The sequence below is a fragment of the Fragaria vesca genome, linkage group LG3, assembly GCF_000184155.1.
Source record: "Fragaria vesca subsp. vesca linkage group LG3, FraVesHawaii_1.0, whole genome shotgun sequence".
Classification (NCBI taxonomy): Eukaryota; Viridiplantae; Streptophyta; class Magnoliopsida; order Rosales; family Rosaceae; genus Fragaria; species Fragaria vesca.
This window is the reverse complement of record NC_020493.1, coordinates 571,379-595,936: the sequence shown is the minus strand read 5'-3', so window position 1 is coordinate 595,936 and position 24,558 is coordinate 571,379. Positions and strand designations below refer to the sequence as shown.

Here is a 24,558-nt window from a genome sequence, read left to right as displayed (position 1 = left end):
TAAAAAGATAAATATTTTTAATTATTCTAATATTCTAATATTTCTTTAATTATTCTATTATACCATGGTTGGGCAATTTTTTTTTATCAAGTATATATTATAACTCCGTGAGTCAAACTCATAACCTCTTATTTACAAAGAGGAGATTATGCCGCTAGACTAAATGGTATTGGGTTCGATTTTGAAATTTTCTTTTAATTATGATATAATTATGTATTTATTAGAATTAAGTTCAAATTATTTGTATATATAGTAGAGCCTCAAAACACCAAGTAGTAGAGCAAAGTGCTACCGCTCAACCTCGCTAAACAGAAATCGGTGGATTTTAAGTGTCATTTTGCTCTTTTCAATAAAAATTACATCACTCAACGTCTCAACCAAACTCAAACTACCATCATGCTCATTATTAAGAAATCCAAGAGTTACATTTCACAGCTCCCCACTACCCAACATTAGAACAGAACCCCAACCATCAACAACACTAATTCCCCACTCTTCCAATTCTTAAATTGATAGGATAGTTCACAACCTTCTGTCCATCTCCACCATCAACATTCCAGGCTTGCTTAAATTGTTCCATCACATCCTCATTCAGAAGCTCAACACCCTTGTCCTTAGCAGTCTGATAAGCTGACCACGACCTTATATACGTGAAAAAATCATCCAAACCCATCAATATCTCCGTCGCAAACTCGAACGGTCCTGTACTTCCTTCTCCGCTAACCAGCTCAAACGGAAAATCGATGGTGCTGTACTTGTTGTCCACTAATTTACGCGGCGGTTCCCAGTAGGGTTCGACATCAATGGAATAGAACCGATCGAAGACAGTGTCTACAGTGTTGTTAACTCTAGGCACAGTGTAGCACCATGCAGCAATGACCCCGTTTGGTTTCTTGAGCACCCATTTCACTTGTTCATAGAAACTAGGGAGGTCAAACCAATGCAGGGCTTGTGCAATGGTCACTAAATCAACACTAGATTTTGGAGCCAGTTTTTGTTCAATTTCGGGTATGGTCAGCACTGCAGGAGTGTGCACGTAGCGAACATTGGGGAGTTTTGGAGCGCATTCGAGTTGCTTTTGGCTTGTGTCTGTGGCCACCACATTCTTGAAGATCTCAGCCAGCTGAAATGAATTGTACAATGCAAGCCTATATCAAGAAAAAGAGATACCTTAAAATGGTCTAAGTACAGTCACAAAATCATCGTTCTTTCTTTACTGAAAAGAAAACTTTATTAACCGATTTGTACTTCGAGAGGTATGTAACTATGTATAGCCTATTACGTCGAGCACTCTTACATAAATCCTCGAATAGGGCATCCTCAATAAGAGGAGGAGCCTCTTCAATCTAAATTTGTCGAAATATGAACAGCATAAGCAGTGGCGTAGCCAGAAACCACAAGTAGAAGGGTCAAGAGTTTAAACAATAATGCCACACAAAATAAAAATATAATTTTTATTGAATAATATAAAAACTTATAAATCATTAGAATACTTTGAAAACAAAAGCTAAATAAAATAGCAAATCTCTCTAAAGTAATTATAATTGTCCTCGACGATTGCTCATATTTAGAAATTTTGGAGGAGCTTCAGATGGAGTCGACTGTTCTGCTGCTTTTATCTTATGATACTTTTCCAATAAAACTAAAACATTCATAATTGCAAGTTTTTAATTATGAAGGTTGTCGACGATAGGGAAAAATTTATTGAAGGATAACAAAAAGAAATACGTAAAGAAGCTACTAAAACTGTTTATATAGAGGTGCACGAGAAATCAATCACAATAATTGATTGATTAGGAAAACATATTAATTAAAAAGACAAAAAAAAATACTAGGAATATGTTTTAATTGTAATATTAAAGGGAGATGCAATCAATCATTGATTCGGATTAGAAACCTATATTAAAAAAAAATAAGAGAGCCACACGTAACAAACACACGTGAGGAGTTGAACACTCCTTTGTCCAAATTGATTATTGTAATTAATATTTTATATGCCAAACTTTTCTTTAATTAGTTAGAATGGTCAAAATAGTGTCAACATCACATTTCAACTGACAAATTAGATAACAATATGATCTAATAGAAAATGTGAGGGAGGTCAGCTGAACCCCTTGACCCCCCCTTCCCTACGCCCCTCATAAGCAAGGTGAGCTAGACGATACGCCACACCATTTGCTTCCTTATACGTCACATATTGTTCTTTGTTTAAATGTATGTATGGAACATACGATTATCTATTATTTTATACAGCCATAGGTTAAAATTGATCAAATTGCTGTGACACTAACAAAGAAATACCGAGCATACAACTATAGAATAATAGAAAATAAAGGATTATGCGATTTCAGTTTCTAATCGTCCGACGAAAAAGAGGAGCATCACTCTCTAGAATCAATAGATTTAAGGTTGGGGATTTGGGATGTTGGAAGAAGAGAAACTTACGGGTCGGGCAGCCTGGCCACTACCGGTGCCGACGTCCCAAGCAAGGTCGTGGGCGGCAGCCTTGGAAGCAATGAACTGAAACAGCTTTTCTGGGTAACCTGGCCGAGCCACGACGTACTGCTTTGATTGTTTGAGGAACAGATTCGCCATATCTCGCTCTCTTTTCCTCTCAAAGTTTGGTACCACTTGATTTAAAGAACTTGGGAGGTAATATGAGACGTGAAGGTCACCACGACACCACGTATATATACGACCATCTTCATTTTGGGTCATATTTGGGGAAGGTAATGGATTAATAGCAGGTGAAATTGGCCTGGCCCATAGGGAATCAACACCTCAATGGAGAAGTTGTATTTTGACCAAAGGAGTAGAGTTTCTATCGCTATTCTCTGCATTTGAGGAAACATCAGTATCGTGGCAGGGGATTTCAATTAGGACTCTACTACCACTTGGTAACTTCCTAGCAAAACATATACAACAATGTATGTAATCAAAATTCCTTCGTTATATATGCATGGATAATTTTATTTCTTGATGATATCAAGTCTATCGGTATATGTTTTACTTCAACATATACCGGTATTCCATTAAACATATAGGTACCTAGAAAATCCCTTAGTGTTAGATAATATATGTTACAAAACCAACATAACACGAGTTCTAGAACAGTTTGCTTCCATAAGAGAAAACAGAAAGATGCTTCAGTTCTGATAGGCTCCTTCCTAGTTGCAAAGCCACCTTCATTTCAAGCACTTGACCATTCTCCCTTCTCCCAACTTCTTTTTCTCTTAAATTTGCTTCTATGGTTTCTTGCATGAGCCTAAAGAAACCAGCATTGCTTCTGTACATTTCAACCACCATTTCAACTTGACCCCCATGGTCCATTGTGTTCACCACACTGGCCAAAGCTCCCCCAATCACTCCTACCATCCCACTCCAAACCCCAAAAGGACTAGAACCTAAACAAGCTGATCCCAAAGCTGCAAGCCCTGTTAAAAGAGGGCCAGAAATGGCTAGAGTTCTGTTAATTTTCAAGGCTATCTCAGTCAACCTTAAGTATTCTGGCACATCCTTGCTCTTCAGCACCCCAACAATCTCGCTCATTTCCTCTTCAAGTTTTGCACTCCAGCCGTTGGAGGTTCCTTCAACTCCTTGAGTAGGTACTCCTCGTCGGCTAAGCTGCTTCTGTTGCGGCCACCATATTGCAGGCTTCACAGTTTTGGGAAATTTGTCAAGCATTTCACCTAATAAAGGAAGTGGATATGCCCTGTCCAATGCCAACACTTTCTCTATAGCTTCATTTACATCCATTGTAATCGGGTATTGAAGAGACACTGTTGTTTGAATCTGGTTATGAAGCTGTTTGAACAATCTGGCTGCAATTCTTTGTTCTTCAGCTAGTTGGGACGGCTGGATCATGTTCATCACCACCAACATTCCAGTGGCTGCTACATAGAGAAGAGTGGAAGAGACCTTGAGTGCCGTAAAGGCTACTACTCCAGAACTTGCAGTACAGCTAGCTGCAATTCCTGCAATGGTTGCAGCGGTGAGAGTGATCACATTGATGGAACTCAGAAGAAGCTGGTTCCAATTGTCGCGCTGTGCTCCAATGTTCTTGTGCATCTCCACTCTATCAGCAACTGCCTCCATGATTGCATATATCTCAGACATCACCACTGGATTAGAAAGTTTTACACTACTACTATGTGATGCAGAAATAGTATTGTAAATGGCAGGATTGGAATCACTTCCCTTTTGCACAGTACTGGAGCTTGGAATTTTGTAAGAACCAGCTTTGACGTCCAAGGCCTCGGCCAAACTTCTGGTTGGGAGCTTGGGAAGAGAAGTAAGTGGACTCACCATGCCATTTGCTGCATCATTGGTTGCTGAAATAACTATTCCTTTAGTAATACGTTTTTGATTTGAAGATTCCATCAAAGGAAATATGGTTATGGCTTGAAAGGTTGCCATAGTTTCATTGGCAAGGTAGATCAAATTATTAACTTCCTACCAGATTGGATTGGTTTAAGATGAGAGGAGGATGTAGTGAAAGCGAACGGTAATGGAACCAGTCTGGTAGTTATGTATATAATGCGTTATAAGAGGCAGTACGCACTGTTTGAATATTGGTTCATTTTGGGGTTTGAGCTGTGACACAAAATTCAGTTTGACTGGCCTAGGTTTCATACATTATTGATTATTGAATTTCAACTTTCAACACCCAATAACGAGTAGAGGCACTAGCGTCGATGCCTAATTAATTTGGGACAAAAGTAACTTGTTTTAGGCATTCCATATTGAGAAATTAGTGAATAATCGAAGTTAGTTTGATTTATGACAGGATGACTAAATGTTATGTGTTATAATGAAAATAAGAATGGTTTGTTATATAATGTCCATGAATGTAAAAGTAAGATCCATCTCTCTCAAATTAGAATAGAACCAACGACTATGATAATTAGCATTCAACTAACAAAACTAACTGAATTTTTATGAAAAGTAAGGCTAGCTTATGTTTGTACTCTTTATAATTTTCTCCAACATCTTAATAGATTTGATAACACCTCTAAAATCTAGCTAGAAGCTCGATTTTGTTGATGCATTTATAGTTTGATATCACATTAAATTCAAGCTTAACAAAAGAACACGATGTGTGCCTCTAAGAAATGAGCATGAAAATTATAGTGCAAATTAGTGTGACTACCGTAGTCGATAACCAGCTTACTAATTTGACCACTTCTCAATTCTCTGTTTGGTTTGAAGTTAAGAGGGTTTTGTTGTTTAATCTAATTCAAGATACATCAGTCCAAACAATGTGTCAAACCTCATGTTCAATGAAACCAGAATTTAGTTTATCTTGGTGTTTCTACAAAATATTATGCACGTGGTTTCTATCATATTTGTCCAGGAAAGTAGTTAAATTATTTCTTTGGTTTCTGATTCTTAATTCTAGAAAATCTTAACAAATCTGCACCCTTAGTGGCATTGCTCCTCATCCTATGATGTCAATAGGTCTTTGCATCTATGGTTCATTCAACTACTCAGGAAGGGTACGGTAGTGATGTGGGTGCTTCGTGATGAAAGTGTTCTTCAGCAGATAGTGGTTTTCTTCTTTATGTGTGATCGAATTGCACATTGGTCTCTAAAGTATGAGTCAAATTAATCCTACTAGTAAGTTAGCGAGTTCTTGGCTTCTTGCATTGTGGATCTATCTGAATCATATATACACGGGGACAGAAAGTCCCTGAAATCTAACACGGTTGCAATATTTCAATGTCTTGCACTACAAACATTGACTTGGGATATGCACAGGAACACAATGTGCATGCGTTTGTGGATTTTCAACAAGACTCGGCCATTGATCCCGAGTTTCATGTTACTTGGACTCAGAAATAGGTGGATGAATAGAAAGAGAAAATGGAGCAGATTCAATATACTTGGACGAATGGTCTCTGCTTGTCGACGTACAGTTTAGATATCCAGAAAATCTTAACAAATCTTAATGCTAACCACCAATTCGTATTTAGATTTTTTTTTTTTTTTAAATTTACTTTTGAAGTTTTTGCCCATGTCCTTTGTAGCTACAAGCATAGTGGTTCATTGTATTTGTATGATGTCAAGGTCTTGAGTGCTTCATTCAACTTTCTCATAGTGGTTCATTCTCATACTTGATGTGGATGCTCGATGTGCTCCCTATATTCTTGGCACATGATAACGTCTTCTCTTCTTTTTCAGAAGTAAAGGGTTTCTTCTTTATTTGCAGGTTCCACATTCCCCCTAAATGAGTTAAACCCAGAAATCAAACACACTAAGTAGCATCTGCTACTGAATTCTTTCTAAAATACTGCGTTGTGGACATTATTAGAATGCAGGCCATACTTGATGTTATGTTGTTTCATGGATTGTCAGTACAAGTCAGCCATCCCAAGCTCCACTCTAGATTTATTTTTATCGATGTCTTCTATGGCTTATTTGCAACAGAAGCAAAATAACTTTGATTTTCCAAACTTCACTTCTAAATGTCTCCTGCTTTGAGCTTTGAGTTAGCGATTCACATGTATTTGCAGTTTTCAACCACAACCGAGTAAGCAAAATACAGCTTTTGCAGCATCTCTTTAATTGCATTCAGTCAAATTCATGTCACAGGTGTTTAGTTAAAAAATACATAATCACATATAGATGTGAAAGAATATAGTTGAAATTATAAATGGATACAAATGAACAGAGTTCAAGAGGAGGCAGGATCACACATTTTCAGCAAACTGCTGCATACACCAAAATGGGATCCATCACTTATTCAGAGTTCATGATTGCTGCAGAGATCAAATCTGTGAACTAAGACTAAATCATCGAGAGCATGAAATATATCTTTAGGCCGACTACATATTAGTTCTCTTCATTTGGCCTTTGGTAACTTCACAGATCTTGCTTGTAAATTTAGGAATATTCCCCTGAAAACAAAGTTAGGAGAGTAAACATAAAGCTAGGATCAGTTATTATTTTGATGAACAAAAAAATCAGGAAATATATAAAGAATTAAATGCAGGTATATGCATATATAGAGTAGATGGGAGTTTAAATTTTTTGGTCATACCAGCAAAACCCAACCAAGCTCTGGAAGATGACACGGAATTGGAGTGGCACATACTGGTGATTTATCCACCCCAGAACAGGCCAGAACTGCATTTCCATCCAATTAAGGTTTTATTTTACCAGATTATGAAATGATTTCTGTTTTCTTATAGGGAATGTGTAACAATGACATCACAGAATTATACCGTCCATGCTGTGTATTGAACTGTTGGAAAGTCCTTCCTAATTTTACTTTTCACCTGCATCCATGGTCTTCCTGCGTTATTACAACTTCATTAGACAATGAGCATTGAGCAACAAAGTTCACACTAACTGTTACTTTAAACGTTCATTTTAGTTCACAGGCTATCACGCCTCTGTCAGGCTGACTTTCTTTGAAAATTTAAGAGCTGTGACTCTACAAAAATATTATAATCTCTGTTAAAAACAAAACTTAGTTCATACTCAAATATAAGGGCGGTCTAGCTCAGAACTATTGAGCTTGAACAGCATTTTTCACATACCAATATTTCAGACACAAAATTGAAGATCAAGGGCTTTGACATTACTTACCCTCTACAACCAGCCCATAGTAAAGCATGAAAAATAAGTTATTCCAAGGAGAAGATGTCAATTGTTCCATTAGTACCTGCAAATAATTTCATGAAGACTATGAGCACAGCATCTTTGTTTAAGATGGGAGAGGATGGAAACTAAGAAACGTAAAAACTCATGATTGCAAATATGAAGGGAAGGGACTAGGAATCGTTCAGATGATTCAAACATTCAATCGTTTGCAAGGTTTTCTCAACAAACAAACAAGAGCATGAATATAAGGAGCAAAAGTATACCTTCTTGGCTACTGTTTTATTATCTTTCTTCCCCTTGAAAATCTTATCCAGTATTAAATGCAGGAAATGCCCAAATGGTCCAAGATAAGCAACTCCAAAAAGCTGCATTTAGAAATGCAAGGTTATATCCAAAAAATAAAAAAATAAGCAAGGGAAAACATGTAACGATGCTGCATAACGAAATGGCATGTGTGCATAAACTAGAAACTAAAGCCTTGTTTCCTTTAGCACATATTAAAATATTACAACCAATTAATACCATTCCTAAAGACTAAAGAGATAGTAGTTCTTCATCAAACTAAAACAACTGCAGTTAGGACTGCATAATGAAATTGAACCAACAACCAGGGCAACACATATGCATTGTCTCATTGTGGAGGCATACATTTCTTTTGCTTTATTAGTTTGCAAAAAGATTAAGAGATATTTGTTTTCTTTTGACTGTGGCTCCATAAACCCAGGTCAGGGTTATCCGTGGAGGCTATAGTTGTACATTTCCACTCAATTGAATTGCACTCCATTGAAACCAACTTCACTTGTAATTCAAACATTTAAAGTGATTTCACAGCTCTTATTCTGGACAGACATTGCACTGCCTTTACATCTTACACCAGCAAAACAAGTAAACCAGCCAGGAATGGGGAAGTAAATATGTCCTTATAACTTAGACTTTGGTACTGATAGGTATGGTACTGCTGATGAATTGAATTTCATTCCCAAGTATTGGGCAATCCAAACAACCCTTCAACTTCAGTGGTCCACCAACAATGGCTCAACTAACAGGGCCTAGTTTTTCATATTGCAATTGTTTGCCTGCCGGTCCAAATTTAGCTTAGACATATTCCAAGTAAGGTTAAATATTGAGCTTCACGAAATGCAATGTGTGTTTATCACGATGATCAAACATAAAGAGTACACCTAAACTAACCTAAAGGATAACATTTACATTCATCTAGATGAACTGCTCATCATCCAATTAAGTAGAATTCGAGGAAAACACAAGAGCAAGCGCACACATACAAAATGAACATACACATGTTTTGTGAAACTGGTAAAACAAGTAAACCACAATCAATGGTGAAGGGAAAGGACCATACCACTTTGAGAGCAAGCCGCCTTAATTGAAGTTTCTGAATCCCCGTGAGCTTCTGAGACGCTATATCACTGATTGCAGATAAAACCCCAGCTGTAAGTGCCTGTTTTAAACAACAAAAACAGTGTCACAAAAATCCCAAAACAACCAAGACCTCAAAAACACTGAATTGGCCAAGATCCCAACAGTAACTACAAACCATAATCGAGTCAAAAAGCCAACATCTTTAAAAAGCCAACAACAAAAACAGCCTAAAACCACATAAAGTTCCAATCTTTCTCAACTTCTGATCAAAAAACACAGCAAAACCAATCATGGGTTCAAGAGGAAATCAATGAAAAAAGAGATGGGCTTTGACCTTAGTTCTTAAAGGATGTCGCTGAAGCTGAATCAAGTACTGCTGGAACCCCTTCTTTGCTATGGAACCCATGCTTTCCTTGTTCCAAAGTCTCCAAATTCCTCTCTTCAATTAGCTCTGAAACTGTTCAGAAATATCTAATAAAGTGTTTAAATTTCAGGGACTTTCTGACAGTGGTCCTACTCCTACCTATATTGGGGGATTGCCCAATAATATGTTACTATGTTACTGTTATTGTTATTTAATGAAGAATGCCTCGCATATTCTTCTCCTTTTAGATTTTACCAATCAGTGATTTCCTTGTGTTGTATTTCTTGCCTGATTCTCTTCCTTTTTGAGTTTTTGTTTGGTTTTTTGGGGTGTGAATATGTTGATATGTTTTCAAGGATATATGGAATGCAAAGGTTGACATATAGGTTTGAAGTTTGTAGTTGAAAAACTGAATAGTCAATCCGATCCCAAATTGGAACCGCTCAAATTAAACCTGCCTGAGGTTATGCAAACTCCTAAGCGTTTCCCATTTGCTTTTGTAAATTTGTAGTTCGTTCCTATAGTTTTGTAGGTGGGGTTAGTAATGTGGGATTTGTTAAGGTCAAGAAAAGGAGAAGTGACTCATGTACGATTTTTTTAATTTTTTTAAAGAAAATGTGTGTAGAGTTGTAAATCCACCGATAGTTGTTATGCAAAACTTGTTATGACAAAATACATAAATGGTGTGATTATATTGTTAAAATAAACATGTACCTACGTTTTAACTATAACTCTTATCAATATTTTTATAAAGAGAGCATGAAATTAACGTTAGCAACCTAAAATGACCATGATAGTCTCGTGTATATATTTTTCGATGAAGATCGTAATATTTTATATTTTACTTGTGAATGCAAGTTATGACATTTTTAGTAATATATAATTGTATTTCACAAACCAACTCTACAAGAATGAATCTTGAAAAATGACATAAAATACACAACTCAAATCAAGATCATAATAAACTAATGCATTCAAATCATCAAGCACTTATAGAAGACACTCCACTATTGATCCAAGCAAAGAGGCAATGGAGTGAATTTTGATTAACCAAAAAACAAAAGAAGAGAAGAAAGACCACCAATTTATTGTACTCCCAAGGTTTGACAACAAGGCATTTGTTAACTCGGTCCACCAAGAACACCAAGTAGTGAAGGCAGTGAAGGACTATTTCAAATCTCAAGTTGGCATTAGATTTATTCAAGTCATGAGAGTATTACGCAAGCAATGCGAGTGAATTGATTTCTAAATTGCATGAGATCGTATGAGAGAGACTGAGGAAACACAGTTGTGGATGAAATTTTTGAACAAGAAAAATTAAAAATGGTGAATGGGTCAGGTTGGTCAGAAAATGGGCCAAGTCTTCCCATTCCAGTCAATATTTTCCAATCTGACCTCTTCTTCTTGTCCCTTCCATCACTATAAATACAACCGTTCCCTCTTCTTCCATTCTCAACTTTCTCCTCTCTTCTTCTACAACAAAACCAAAAAGCTCAAATCTTTTGCCCTTTAATCTTCTTTTAAACTCACACAAAGACAACCCAAGAGATAAAACCAAACCAAAATGGCTTCTTTGCAAACTTCAAGTCTCTTATTCCCTGCATCTTCAACTCTTTCTTGTTCCTCAAGGAGAATGATCAATGCTGCAATCCATGTCCCCAAAGTTCCAAGACTCCGCTTCACCAACCCGAAAACCGCAACAAAGTTGGTACTTGAAGGCCTACAACTGAGTGATGGGATCTCAAACACATACCAAGTAGCTCAACCAAAGCATCAAGAATCATCAAACCACATTCATTCTACTACCACTACTTCTACAGCTACCATTCAGCTCTATGCAATCCTAGAGGAAGTAGCAGACAGAATTGAGATGCACATCAATGTCGGCGAGCAACGTAACAACTGGAACATTCTTCTGCTCAACTCCATCAACATGATCACTCTCACAGCCTCAGTCATGGCTGGAATTGCAGGCACTGTTGGTGATGGAACTCCCATTTTGGCCTTGAAGTTGTCTTCCGCTCTTTTATTCACTGCAGCCTCAGGAATGTTGCTTATCATGAACAAGATCCAACCTTCACAACTAGCTGAAGAACAGCGCAATGCTACAAGATTGTTCAAGCAAATCCAAACTCAAATCCATACCTTACTAGCACTTCGTGAGCCGACAGAACAAGATGTGAAGGAAACAATGGAGAAGGTTTTGGCCCTTGACAAAGCCTACCCTCTTCCATTGCTTGGAGCTATGCTTGAAAAGTACCCTAAAAAGTTTGAGGCAGCTGCTTGGTGGCCTAAAAGTCATGGAGTTCAAAAACCAAGCGAAACGAAATCAAGGATGGGAAAGACTAATGGGTGGAGTGAAGATCTTGAAGATGAAATGAGAGAAATTATTTCAGTGGTGAAGAGCAAAGACTTCGAAGACTACGAGAGATTAGGTAACATTGCACTCAAGATCAACAAGGTTTTGGCTATCTCTGGTCCTTTGCTTACTGGAGTTGCAGCCGTTGGGTCTGCTTTTGTGGGTCACAATGATATTGCAGCCATTGCAGCAGTGGCTGCAGGTTCATTGAGCACTGCAGTCAATGCTTTTCAACATGGTGCTCAAGTTGGGATGGTGTTTGAGATGTATAGGTACTGTGCTGGCTTCTTCAACAAATTGGAGGATACAATTGAAGCCACACTTGGGGAACAAGATTTGGAGAAAAGAGAAAATGGTGAATTGTTTGAGATGAAGATTGCTATGCAATTGGGAAGAAACTTGCCTCAGCTTAGAGAACTTGCATCAAAATCAGCTTCATGTAGGAGAAATGGAACAGTTGTAGATGAAATGGGTTCAAGACTGTTCTGATTACTTAATTAGCATAACATCGTGTACAAACAAAAGGAAAAATTCCTTTGATTCTTTGGTTCTTTGTACAAAATCATGTAACATAGAGATGAAAGATTAATGATAATCCTCGTATTTTGGCTACAACTTTTGCAGAAAAATGTGTCTAATTTTCTAGTTCTTTGCATCACTTGCTGTCATGCATGACTGAGAAAGCGTTTTGTTTCTTGTTTGTTTGATTAATTAAGCTTTGTTTACTATTTGTTTAACAACTGGTTTTGCGCTTATTTACAGTCACCGACTTGTGTTTACATATTAGGTCGGGTAGTTGAGAGAGAGAGAGGAGGGAGTTTTGATTATTTGGAACTTAGTACGTAAACCAAATTAACGAACTTCATGAAATATTATCAAGTTATTATCATGGTGTACAGAAAAAGACGCGTTGGATGGCTTATATCAACTGATAATGTTGACTTTTGAATAGGAGTCTTACCTTGAAGGCCTTGGACTCGGCCTTTTGGAGAGTTTGAGTGAGTCACATCTGAAAATTCTTCCTACACTGCGGTCAATGTAATTTTCATCGTGTAACTTGGTCAATAACTCGATGACATCTTGCTAAAGCAAAAGAGAGTAATATTAACAGTGGTAAGTATCAATGAGCAGAAAAAGAGACACTCCGAACACGGTAAGGTTAGTAGTTCTAGCGATCAAGAGCATTGGCGAAATTTGTAGTTCTAGCGATCAAGAGCATTGGTAATTTTATTCCACACCTTCATTTGTGAACATTGAATTTCCTCCCTCAATATTGTCTGATTATGGTGTCATCTTACCCAGTTGAACTGTCATTATGAGTCTCTGTGATTCAGAGTACAGATACAGCTCCACACCATGTTTCATTCTTTCTGGTGTCACCTTGTTAGTTTTCTTCTTAGAGCATGGTTTGTCTGATAAAACAACCAACAACCATAGCAAAAATGTAGTTCGCCAACTTGCAATTTGCTCTTTTTCACCATTATGTATATATTTCCATTTGACTTGGCAATTTGATTCCATTATTTGTTTGAGTCTGATATCCTTCGGTCAATCTATATATGTTGAAAATTGCAACAAATGACGAGTAAACACTCTCGGAGCCACATTCAGCCTTTGACATCAAAGATCAAACTACATCCTTTGACATCAGACTACAGATTTATCAATCTACCTTAATATATAATATAGCAACTAATCAAGTAGGGAACGGCGTGCTGAAAACACTCAAGTCTGAAGCCAAATGAAGAAAAATAGATTTATTTGATGCTGGAATGCAAAAGCGAACTCGTCATTTTAAAGGCTTAGAAGTGTATCATCCAAATTTGCAGTGACATCTATCAGTAACCATGTAAGTATATAACTGCAGCTCTCCAAAGACTATTGCATAAAAGTGAAAACAACCAATTCCATTTCATTCCAGATTCATAGAAAGTAGAGAATGGATATCAGTATTGACTGCAGCATTGGATGTTTATAACAAAGTCAAAAGGAGTACCGCTAAGAACCTCCCGCAGATGAAATACCGCACTTGAATTAGGTTGGCTTGTAGTATTTTGTTGGTACAAAAGGCATTTTAGTGACAGTTCCATCATAGGCCTTTCCTCGCACAACAATCTTAACTTTTGTTCCAGCCTTGTGGTTTCCAGATTTCACGTACCCCATAGCAATATTTTTCTTCAGGCAAGGGCTGAATCCTCCACTTGTCACTTCCCCAATGGTTTCACCTTTCTCATTCTGAATCTCACTGTGACCTCTAGCAGGAGGGCCTGAAGAGATGAAACCAGCACGCCTGATCGAAGGACCATCAGCAAGTTGTTTGAGAATCACCTCAGCTCCAAGAAAGCCACCTTCTGCCCTTCTTCTCTTGCCTATAGCCCATGTGAGCCCAGCCTCCACTGGTGTTATGTGTTGCTCCATATCATTACCATATAAACACAAACCAGCTTCCAATCGGAGACTATCACGAGCTCCCAATCCAGTCAGTCTCACCTTCCCCTCAGATTTCTCCAAGATTGCTTTGGCAAGATCCAATGCATTCTCATCAGGAACTGAGATTTCAAATCCATCTTCACCAGTGTACCTAAAATTCTCAGTCAGAAAAAGTATCAAACAACCTTCATGAATTACTCCATAAGAGAGTAGAAGTGCCAACTGGAAAGGGAACCAAAAAATATGAACTAAACAGATAAAATTAAGTATAGCATATTAGACTTTCAGATATCACCAAAAAAATAACAATTAAATTGCTTCATACATTTTCTTGGTAATCACAAAAGAAGGAAACTTAAGTAGCAAAGTTGGGAAAATCCCTTATGCCAGTTAAAGAAATTACTTGAAAAAGAAGAGATAAATAGGAAGCATACCCAGTCCTAGTGAGAAAGCAGTGTGCCCCATTGATATCCAAAATTCGGAACTCTCCGAAATAAAACTTGCTCAAATCTTCTTTTGTCAAGTGTTGAAGAGTTGGGGCAGCAAGAGGACCCTGCATGGAAAATTCAATACTCTTAGCATATATCACTATACAGGATATTAATCAGCTATTGTAAATTCAAGGTTTTGAGCTTACTTCTCTTCACTCACACAGATATTCATATTCCAAAGATTGTAATGAATTAACATAGTTGTAAATATACAAAATAGAGAGCAGCTGAATCAAACAACTACAATCATACATAACAGCAAACTGGCATAAAGATACAGACACTTGCTGCAAGGATTTAAGAATAGCCAAACAGAAAAAGAAAAAGAATTGCCAAACAGAAAAAGAAAAAAGAATCAAGGGATTCACCTGAAGAGCTAGAAGAGATCTCTCATCATGAATGTGCCATGAGACGTCTCCTCCTTTGGCCTTGAATGCCTTCATGTGCTCCTCAATGTGAGCCAAATCCTTATCCCTACATCCAGCATTCACCACCAAGTATATGTGGTCATCAGTGACCTTGGTGACAACAGAGTCATCAATTGCCCCTCCCTTCTCATTTGTAAAGACAGTTAGTGTCCCCGTTCCAGGGGCCAGACCAGCAACATCAGCAATGACCAGCTTCTCAAGGAACGGAATGGAGTCCTTCCCCTTGAGACTCAGGCCACACATATGAGAGACATCAAAAAGCCCACCGTTCTCCCTACAGTTCACAGTGGAGTCCATAATCGAGTCCTTATACTGAATAGGCATGCCCCATCCAGCAAACGGCACCATCTTCCCACCATTAGCGACATGGAAGTCATAAAGAACTGTCTTTTTGAGCTCAGCTTCTGAAGCAAAGTAGCGACGAGCCACACCCTTCTTATCACCCTGAGCAAGACGTCGGGTGATTGACTGACCAAGCTGCCACAAACCCCCTCCTCTCATCTTAGCAAAGTTATCTGAAAAACAAATCCATGGTAAGTCTTCGGTACACATTGCAAAATGCAGAAACGTCTCAAATGATCAAAATGCACCCAAATTCAACAAGACAGTTGTACCAAAAGGTAATTCAACCAACACCCTCATATCTCAAGTACAACAATCAATATATGCTACAAGTTCATCAAAAAATGCTGCATAGCACTTCATCTCATTGTAGAGTTGCATTGAGGCATTACCATAATCACCAAACTGAAATATAAACATTCAAACTCAAAAGACTCAATACAACGGTACAAAGACACAGCCTAATCACCAAGCTGAGGTCTTTACCAACCTCTGCTCAATAAAGTTCCTAACTTTGCACCCAGAAATCCACCAATGCAATCCCAACAAACTCCAAAGGAACTGAAAACTTGCTACTGAATCAACCAGATTCAATCACACCCTCCAACTCATACATCACAGAAACACGCATTCCAATAAAACAAAATGACTGTCATCAAAAACATAAATCCCCATAGCCATTAAAGAGCAATACACATAACAACAACAACAACCAACATAGATCTAACATAACCCAAATGAGAGAAACAAGAAACTCACATAGTGGAAGAGGGTCTTCTTCTGTGTTATCACTTCTTCAAGTGCACGCAAATCTGAGACCCCAAAAGAGTGAGCACCAAAAAGAGGTGGGCTTTTTATATATTTGAGTGCAAGTAAGAGACACAGAGACAAAAGATTAATAATTTAAAAAAGAAAAAAAGAAAAAACGGTTGGTGGTATGTAGTGGGTGGAGGAGGGTTTCCCTTCCTAATCGAAACAACACCACATCGCTAGTGAGTGGTGATAGCAAAACACCATCCAAATGAGTTCTATCTCACTCTGTGTTTCACTGTTTCATATATATATGGCTGATTCAGTGCTTCTCAGTCACACCAGAGTTGCTCTAGACTTGAATGATCAGACGGCTAATGATGTGGTGGAGTCTGACATGACAGAATCTTTGTCGCTCATTTTGTCCGAGGTTTTGCAAAAGCAGAGTGTTGGAGGGGTATAGGGTGGGATGTGGTGGAAGTGAGGGCAGGTGATTATAGGTTTGCACTAGGGACTGAGCATAAAATTAAATCGACCACAGTGGGAGTCGAACCCACGACCTTCTGATCCGAAGTCAGACGCGCTAATCCACTGCGCTATGCGGTCAGTTGTTGTTGTCAGTGTTGTTAGTTTGATATATGTACTGACAGTTCCTTTCGCCTAGCCTCAGCATTCCACGAGATACCTTTACATAGAGGATCCGACTTCTTTGTTTGAATTCATGTTGGTTGTATTTGCTTGAACTTCTTATAACTATTAAATTGAGTGAATATGAAGATTAAATAGTCGGTTAAGTGTGTTTACTTAAGCTAATTACTGTTACTTTTCTAGTTAATTACCATGGTTAGTTGGTTCCCGGATGTAACAAACTGAAGTACTTCAATGTGTTTAAGCTTTGAGTGATAAGCAGGATTGGTAGGTAATGCAAGATCGAGCTGTGCAATATGAAGATTAATTTAAGCAAGCTCACGAAAGCTCACTAAACCATGCACTAGAAGGTAATGCTTCGTTGTTCATAGTTGGCTACATTTGGAAAGGATCCGGATTCTCTGCTTGGATTTAAATTGTTTAGATTTGTTTGGATGTCTTATAACCATTACATAAAGTAAGGATGACATAAGGATGACAAGATGATGTTAGATTGTACTAAATCAAATTATTAGTAGTCATCTAAGTAAATCCAAGCAACATAAATTCAAGTAGATTTAATATTGGTTTGGAAAATGTTGTTTTTAGCTAAAGCAATTCCGAAGGAGATCGAATATTGCAAAGGAAAAGGTAGATTTTCTTTTGAGGAGGTTTCTACATTCTCTCTGTAATTACATGCATTTGGCAATGATTTTTAACTAAGACTAAGTTCAAGAGAGACATCATCCACAACTGAATTCGCAGCGTCCCTTAGCCTGAACTGCTGAGAATAATAAGCTTTTGGTGATGATTTGAGTGATGGAGACATTGCGGCATCAATATGGGCTCCTGTTGCTAAATCTTCCAGTTTATTATGAGTGCTATGGCAACCAGCATTGACTAATGACAGTGCTTTCACTTGATCATTGCTCTCCTGAAAAGATACATGTATATATGGAATATATTAACTGTACATTCAGAGCCAGGACATAGAAATAGACAAGAGAAACAGGAGTAGTACTTGAGCATTATCACTGCCTCTTTTGACTAGATCTGTGAATATGAAGTAAGAATTCTGTTTGCAATTCTCATTGTTCCTGTATAAACAGCCAGGCAAAGTCAGATGACGTTACACATGTAAGAATGTGTACACATTCTTATTCTCAACATGAACTAAGACTCTTACAAGTTACAACTAAGTAAAAACTACATATATAGACCAAAATTAAAAAAAAAAAATTAATCAAACAGACCATTTTGCCACAGTGCTGGTATTATTGTGATCAATTCCTTCAATGCAGTAAAAGCTTCTATTGCTATGGTAGGGTGCACTGTTGTACATGTTTCTCATCATCCAATTGCTCCTTTGGCAACAAGGGAGAGTAGCAATACTCTTGGTTGGATGTAGCAAGTATGAATTGCTTGTGTCGGGGAGCTTTGCCTTATCATTCCTCTTTGCTGCTATAGCCGCTTCTGCAATGGATCAAATATCATTCTCAGAGAGCTAATTAAGTTAAACAATACATGTTGATTATATACTTGCTTTGATGTTCTTTTCTAAATAATCAAGTGATCATGTATAATAGATTTGAACATGATCAGATCCCACTTACAATTCACTGACTCAAGCAAATAGGGATTTAGATAAAACAGACCAAAGAAATGACAAAACTTTTCACTGTTCAATACTACAATTAGTCAAGAACATAAAGTGTATACAAAAAGTATATACATATATGGGATATCCCTACATATATATGTACCTTGTATGCGTTTTTCATGCTTCATGCTCCTGCACATCTGTTCATGGTAAACCTCAACGTGAGAAAGAAGGTAACTTCCCGAAAGGAAATAAGAAACTCAGAGAAGAATTTAAAGCAGACCTGAAGATGACTTTTTACATGAGATATGGTAAGGCCCTTCACATTCATGATCTGCAGAATCAACTTTGGAGTAGCTCCTGTGACGAAGAGGAAAAGAAATATTATAAACACAAGATGTTAAGAGTGCTCAGCATGGACATAAGAGAGAGCTTAGGCAATTACTGTCTTCTCCTCCAAGCCTTTCAACTGCATGCACAAAACAGCGGTGAAGATCAGACGACCAACGAAGCCGAGGCATTTTCGAACGAAGATAAGGTCTAACTGTAGCTGATGGTTTCATCAGGCTCATCTGCTGCGCTGGCAAACTAGCTTGATCAGCTTGATCACCAAATGACGAGTAGCTCGGAGAATATACAACTTCTCCATTGTCAAGTGAAGAGGACGAAAAGCTCATAAGAGAACTCAGACGATCAACTATCTCAACTCTCTTCATTTCTTGATATTTTGGAGAGAGTACTGCAAGGAAAAATTGCTAACACACAAAGGAGAAGATAGAGAATAAATAGCGCAACTATGTTCCTCATTGTGTCCTTTAGTGACAGCTTTTCCCGGCCTCAAAGGGACACTTTAGTCCTCAGGAGTTTCAATTAGGAAAAAGAAAAAAAACGTACTCAGCACAGAATTTCAGACCTGCCCTGCAGAAGGGTCAGTCGGTTGTGGTTTGAGTTCAAAACTGCATTCATGATTGGGTGAAAATGAAGGGTAAAAGGTAAACAAGTCAAATATATTCATATATAACCAAAAGATGACGATACCATTTCTTATATAACTCGGTCTTATCTACCCTAGCTAGCCTGCAAAATCTCGATGCTATCAGCTGGCCAAGGTAAAACCTGTAAAACTAAAAGAGATCGAGTCAGCAAAGTAAGTAAACGTTAAGAAAGTGAAGTGAATGGAGTTGACAGTAGAAAACAAAGAAATGAGAGACGTTGCGAGTATGAATGAGATGGTGACAGAAGCAATGAATGTCGTGAAGGAAGCATACCAAAAATTGCCATCAAATTTTCAAACCGCCTTTGTCAGTAACCATTCCTCAATATTCTGGAGATCGAGACCCCAAATATTTAATTTGTATTTTATAACATTCAAACCTCGCTCCCTGAATCCAGCCGAAAAATAGAGAAGTTTTGCTATCTGATCAGGCAGTTTTATCAAAGCTAGAACAAGGTGAGCATCATTCACATTGATCCCGAAACAAACACATATATTTCGGTATTTCCAATAAAAAAAGATGAACAAGAATCACAGCGAGTGTTGCTACGTAGACATGCTTCGCATGTCGGTCTTCGCTGCCTCGGAGACACATCGGGGACGAAGACGTCACGGTGAACCGTGAACGCCAAAATGCTCACGGTGGTTATGTAAGCAAGCCATGCAGAGAGGGCTATATTTGGACATCTAGATGGAGCGAGGAAAAGGCCAAGTGATACATGGTCATGGTTTTTAGAGTGGCTTGAGGAGAGAGTTGTGTCACACAGTGTGCTTGTGTCATTCTGTTATTAGTATTATAACTAAATATTACATCAACATTCGCATACAAAAAAAAAAAAAACTTATTACATGAATATGGAGCACTAACATATATATTGAACAAATGGTATTCATTAGAAGATCTCATGCATGTCTTTCCATAAAGAAAAGAAGGAATATATAAGGTATTCATGTCAGGATGACAATTACATATCCATCCGTTACTCACAACTTAGAAATTACAGAAATATGTATGTAGGATAGACCACAAATATTTGAAACCTATGGCTCGCTTCTGTCATGGTCAATAATATAGTTTGTAGGCATAGTAACAAACTAAAACAAATAATATATGTTAAAAGACACGGATTTTTGATGCTATAATGGTTCACAATATGTTAGGATGTGTTTATAATTAAGTACAAAGGAATGGTGAAAACCAGAGGTCAAAACAAAATGAAATTTCCTAAAAACTCGTGTGTTATAGTAAATGATTTTAGCTCAAATTAGGTGAAACTTGAAGGAATGGTGAAATGGTTCACAATATGTTAGGATGTGTTTATAAGTACAAAGGAATGGTGAAAACCAGATGTCAAAACAAAATAAAATTTCCCAAAAACTCGTGTGTTATAATAAAGGGTTTAGCTCAAATTAGATGAAACTTGAAGGGAAGAGTAATACCTGGGTTTAGGGTTTAATAATAACATAGTGATGCATTAAGACGTAGGGCATTCTGCCCTTGGGCCTACTTATTTGTGGGTTGTTTGGTCTTCTGTTGAACAATCTTGACTCTAGAGAACAAAACGATCTAACCAATAAGACTAGTTACGCTAAAACGAGGTTAAAAAAAGTTCAAACTCGATCATCAAATTTTGCTTGTGCTTGCTTAGCAAGCTTTATCTCCTCCAATGCTTTTCTCAACCTCTCTAGATGTGTTGTTAAAGATGTCAAAGTTTTATGATTTTCAATCATATTTCTTTCTTTTGATCCAACTAATTTTTTTTTTCTCATCCTTTGTCTTTTTACGGCACATTGATATCTTATGAAACTACAACTTTGCTAAATCTCTTCTTTTTTTTTTGAAAATCTCAATATACAACACATGTATGAAATGTATTGATGGTATGATAGATAGAATCATTTTCAGTCAACTGGGAATCAAAGAGATATTTGACCAGAGTATGAAACATTATAGCGGATGGCTAAAAAACAAGTATGTGTTTTTTTTTCTCCTCATGTTGAATTCCCTACTCAAACTACGATAAGTAATTACCCTAGAAAAGATTCTTAGCTTGACGGGGTAAACCTTTTCTGGCCTAGAAACATCGGTAAATTTTGAGCCATCTCATAAGAGATATTTTGGCCGGAGTATGAAACATTATGGCGGAAGGCTAAAAGACAAAGTCTATGTTTTTTCCTTCTCATGTTGAGCTCCCTATCTACTCAAAGTACGAAAATTTACCATAGGAAAAATTCTTATCTCGACGGGGTAAACTTTTTTGGCTTAGAAACTTTTAAAAAATTTTAGCTGGAAACAAATTTTTTTTTTCTCCTCATTTTGAGCTTCCTAGTCAAAGTAGGAAAAGTTACCTCCTTAAAAGGCCGGACAAAGAAACGTTTTTGGCATAGAAAAATTTCTTGCCGCCAATGGCATTGTAGCCTGTTTTTTGGTGTGATACAATATCAGAGTCATTTATAGTGTCATGAACAGGACAGGAGTCTCATGCTTGGTTAGAATAGCAAGGAGGGCAGCAATAAAATGCTGGCCCATGATGTTTTTGGATGAGGATTTTGATCAGGATGAGTAGGATGTTTTTGGTGGAGTAGGGGTATCTAGGAAAGATTTGAGTAGTCAGTTTTCTGTTCATTCTCTTGTTATTGTTATTGACCCTGATGTTCATTCTATTATGTTTATGGTTTGTTTTATGTTTAATGACAATCTTGTTATAGAAAAAAAAAATATTTGGCGTAGAAACCTCTAAAAAGGTCAGCACTTATATGTTATATATGGTAAGTCTCAATAACTGAATTCGGAAGTAAGAGTTATTGCCTAAGCCACATTTAGCCAAAACTCAAAAAGCTAATTAATTGATGAGAGCGAAACGATGACACTAAGATCATCTCCAACAACTCATGTAAAACTAAAATTATCTCTATTTTAGAGGAAAAACACATTGTTTTGACTCCAACAACTCATGTAAACCATCATCTATAATACAAAAAGTGTGAAGAGAGAGAATGATGAGATCCTCTATATCTATAAAATTATCAAAATTTGTATATTTATAAATAAATCTCTAATATTTATTGTTTTGCCTTATAAAATTCATTCTCTCTTCTCAAAACAGAAAAAACTTCATGCTTGCCAATTTTGGCCACCAGCTTTCAAGTCTTTGTCATTGGGATTTAGGCTTCCGTTTGGTTGTAAGGTTGTAAGGCATGCCATTAATTTTAACTTCTTCGGAGCTGGGTGCTCATGAGGTTCTATTTTGTAATCAGTCTTTTAGCATTAAAAAAAACTTCATAAAATTAAAATATTTAACATGAGAATTAGGATTTGATTTGAATAAATATATAATATTTATATAGATTCATTAAATTATACACAAAACATTTAATTTTGTATAATAGAATAGAATATATGTTAGAGTTGGACACATTTTTATATATATATAGATTTTGTGATTTCCTCCGCTATAATAAATAATTAATTCAAGAGTTGTTGGAGATGCTCTAACCATCCAAAGTTCTAAACTAGTCACCCCAATACCTTGGGGATGATCCACTTTCCTTCCCTCATATATTGCTCCTCCCACTTCAATGCACACTATATGAAAAACTTAAAAGGCCAATTATCACCATAAGTTCCGCAATAAAAACAGTTTGTCTCAAATCTCACAACCTTGGTTCATAAGATGCATAAGATCATGTCAAACGGATGAGTTGTTTCATCTAACTCAAATCTACAGTTATTTTTTCCTAGTTAGTTCACTTTGGCTTGATTAGGGTTATTGGTGTGTGTTGGATGATTTTCTTTCTCATAGCTATTTACATCCATTAATCATTGGAATATGGAAATCAATCTTAAACAATTTCATAACCATTTCAATCATATTTCAACAGTTTTAGATAAGCAATCAATGTGTCAATACATATCTTGTCATTTTAGAGTTTCGAAATCCGTTCTAATATTATTTCTTTGGCGTTGTGTTTTGATAAGACTTTTCTAAAGTCTTGAGTCATTATGAAATAATGGAATTTTAAACTCCATCAATTAAAGTTCCGTAAATTGCAATTTCCGTTGTTTGCTTGCGTGAATTTAGGATTTGAAGTGTTTGATAGATTAAGAAAGGTTTAAAGAAATATAATATATATATAGGATTTTTCTCAACTGCGGACATCCGCACCAATGGTTTGGTGCGGATTTTCATTTTTTCACCACTTTTCGATCAAATTTCCTCATCTCCACCGTCTAGTATCTAGATAATATTGTGTAGATCATCTTTGCAAAATTTCAGCCAATTTGGTAATCGTTAAGGCCCTCAAACTCGAAAAACAAATGGACGGACTGAATTCTGTCCGGTTCATGTTTATACCAAAAAACACAATTTTGAGGGCCTTAACGATTACAAAATTGGCTGAAATTTTGCAGAGACGATCTACACAATATTATCTAGATACTAGACGGTGGAGATGAGGAAATTTGATCGAAAAGTGGTGCAAAAATGAAAATCAGCACCAAAACCATTGGTGCGGACGTCTGCACCTGAGACGGACTGTGTGTATATATATATATATGTACACAGTCCCCTTCCAGAGAGGGATCTCTCTTTGAAATTAAAGTGCGGGACTTCTTATTTCGCTCACTTTCAGGTCGTATTTCCACATCTCAACCGTACAATGTCTAAAACACAGTGTGTAGATCATTCTTGCAAAGTTTCATCAAATTTGAAGATCATTTGAGCTTCAGTATTCGTAATTTACACTAACGGTTCTGTTTGGACAACTTTTGTTCTGTTGATTTATTTAATCTAATTCGGTACCCAAATGATCTTCAAATTTGGTGAAACTTTGCATGAACGATCTACACACTGTATTTTAGATATTGTACGATTGAGATGTGGAAATACTACCTGAAAGTGAGCGAAATAAGGAGTCCCGCACTTTAATTTCAAAGAGGAATTCCTCTCTGGAAGGGGACTCTGTGTGTGTGTATATATATATAGAGGATGTGAAACGGACGTCCGCACTCGGCTTAAAGTGCGGACGTCCGTCTGTTCTCCACCCTCTGGCGCCGGCGACGACACGCCTCCACCCCAAAAGACTCCAGCAACGTCCCCAACCACTATCCCTCCCCGGCGACTCAGTTTTTTTCCAGTTTCCGGCGAGATCGACTTTGTTTGAAGTTTTGGGTGATCTCGCCGGAAAA

General features: G+C 37.2%; 6 protein-coding genes and 1 non-coding gene across 7 annotated transcripts; 1 reads left to right on the top strand and 6 right to left on the bottom strand.

Annotated features, from left to right (window-relative positions):
- Nucleotides 1–306: 306 nt before the first annotated feature.
- Nucleotides 307–2,653, bottom strand: LOC101298492 (putative methyltransferase DDB_G0268948-like). Its single transcript, XM_004293259.1, has 2 exons — nucleotides 2,446–2,653; nucleotides 307–1,123 (listed from the first exon to the last, which is right to left on the bottom strand). The coding sequence occupies exons 1-2, from the start codon at nucleotides 2,593–2,595 to the stop codon at nucleotides 482–484; spliced, it is 792 nt and encodes a 263-aa protein (XP_004293307.1). The 5' UTR covers nucleotides 2,596–2,653; the 3' UTR covers nucleotides 307–481.
- A 452-nt stretch (nucleotides 2,654–3,105) lies between these two features.
- LOC101299943 (probable F-box protein At4g22030-like) lies at nucleotides 3,106–4,416 on the bottom strand. The gene has a single exon (XM_004295231.1). It carries the CDS (start codon nucleotides 4,414–4,416, stop codon nucleotides 3,106–3,108), a length of 1,311 nt encoding a protein of 436 aa, XP_004295279.1.
- Nucleotides 4,417–6,531: 2,115 nt separating this feature from the next.
- LOC101298202 (peroxisomal membrane protein PMP22-like) lies at nucleotides 6,532–9,481 on the bottom strand. Its single transcript, XM_004293258.1, has 7 exons — nucleotides 9,320–9,481; nucleotides 8,966–9,064; nucleotides 7,869–7,970; nucleotides 7,591–7,666; nucleotides 7,224–7,294; nucleotides 7,040–7,125; nucleotides 6,532–6,896 (listed from the first exon to the last, which is right to left on the bottom strand). The coding sequence occupies exons 1-7, from the start codon at nucleotides 9,389–9,391 to the stop codon at nucleotides 6,842–6,844; spliced, it is 561 nt and encodes a 186-aa protein (XP_004293306.1). The 5' UTR covers nucleotides 9,392–9,481; the 3' UTR covers nucleotides 6,532–6,841.
- A 1,432-nt stretch (nucleotides 9,482–10,913) lies between these two features.
- On the top strand, nucleotides 10,914–12,197 carry LOC101299654 (probable F-box protein At4g22030-like). The gene has a single exon (XM_004295230.1). It carries the CDS (start codon nucleotides 10,914–10,916, stop codon nucleotides 12,195–12,197), a length of 1,284 nt encoding a protein of 427 aa, XP_004295278.1.
- A 1,327-nt stretch (nucleotides 12,198–13,524) lies between these two features.
- Nucleotides 13,525–16,415, bottom strand: LOC101297911 (aminomethyltransferase, mitochondrial-like). The gene is made up of 4 exons (XM_004293257.1): nucleotides 16,159–16,415; nucleotides 14,998–15,572; nucleotides 14,573–14,691; nucleotides 13,525–14,289 (listed from the first exon to the last, which is right to left on the bottom strand). Exons 2-4 carry the CDS (start codon nucleotides 15,556–15,558, stop codon nucleotides 13,743–13,745), a joined length of 1,227 nt encoding a protein of 408 aa, XP_004293305.1. The 5' UTR covers nucleotides 15,559–15,572; nucleotides 16,159–16,415; the 3' UTR covers nucleotides 13,525–13,742.
- A 266-nt stretch (nucleotides 16,416–16,681) lies between these two features.
- On the bottom strand, nucleotides 16,682–16,755 carry TRNAR-UCG. The gene has a single exon. It is a non-coding gene; the product is annotated as a tRNA-Arg (tRNA).
- A 736-nt stretch (nucleotides 16,756–17,491) lies between these two features.
- On the bottom strand, nucleotides 17,492–19,092 carry LOC101299365. Its single transcript, XM_004295229.1, has 6 exons — nucleotides 18,822–19,092; nucleotides 18,660–18,736; nucleotides 18,540–18,576; nucleotides 18,030–18,249; nucleotides 17,798–17,873; nucleotides 17,492–17,710 (listed from the first exon to the last, which is right to left on the bottom strand). Exons 1-6 carry the CDS (start codon nucleotides 19,090–19,092, stop codon nucleotides 17,492–17,494), a joined length of 900 nt encoding a protein of 299 aa, XP_004295277.1.
- Nucleotides 19,093–24,558: the final 5,466 nt, after the last annotated feature.

Bases quoted from the DNA above. Each gene is read 5' to 3' on its own strand.
- LOC101299365 (XM_004295229.1), bottom strand. From the start codon at position 19,092: ATGAAGAGAGTTGAGATAGTTGATCGTCTGAGTTCTCTTATGAGCTTT. The intron at 18,577-18,659 runs GTCTGCTTTAAA...TACCATGAACAG, and splicing joins ATGTAAAAAGTCATCTTCAG to ATGTGCAGGAGCATGAAGCA. The intron at 18,250-18,539 runs GTACATATATAT...GATCCATTGCAG, and splicing joins GCATGAAAAACGCATACAAG to AAGCGGCTATAGCAGCAAAG.
- LOC101297911 (XM_004293257.1), bottom strand. From the start codon at position 15,558: ATGAGAGGAGGGGGTTTGTGGCAGCTTGGTCAGTCAATCACCCGACGT. The intron at 14,692-14,997 runs GTGAATCCCTTG...TTTTCCATGCAG, and splicing joins GATCTCTTCTAGCTCTTCAG to GGTCCTCTTGCTGCCCCAAC. The intron at 14,290-14,572 runs GTATGCTTCCTA...TGAGAATTTTAG, and splicing joins TGCTTTCTCACTAGGACTGG to GTACACTGGTGAAGATGGAT.
- LOC101298492 (XM_004293259.1), bottom strand. From the start codon at position 2,595: ATGGCGAATCTGTTCCTCAAACAATCAAAGCAGTACGTCGTGGCTCGG. The intron at 1,124-2,445 runs GTAAGTTTCTCT...AATTCATTTCAG, and splicing joins GTGGCCAGGCTGCCCGACCC to CTGGCTGAGATCTTCAAGAA.
- LOC101298202 (XM_004293258.1), bottom strand. From the start codon at position 9,391: ATGGGTTCCATAGCAAAGAAGGGGTTCCAGCAGTACTTGATTCAGCTT. The intron at 7,295-7,590 runs GTAAGTAATGTC...GTAATAACGCAG, and splicing joins CTATGGGCTGGTTGTAGAGG to GAAGACCATGGATGCAGGTG. The intron at 6,897-7,039 runs GTATGACCAAAA...CTTTGTTTTCAG, and splicing joins AGCTTGGTTGGGTTTTGCTG to GGGAATATTCCTAAATTTAC.
- LOC101299943 (XM_004295231.1), bottom strand. From the start codon at position 4,416: ATGGCAACCTTTCAAGCCATAACCATATTTCCTTTGATGGAATCTTCA.
- LOC101299654 (XM_004295230.1), top strand. From the start codon at position 10,914: ATGGCTTCTTTGCAAACTTCAAGTCTCTTATTCCCTGCATCTTCAACT.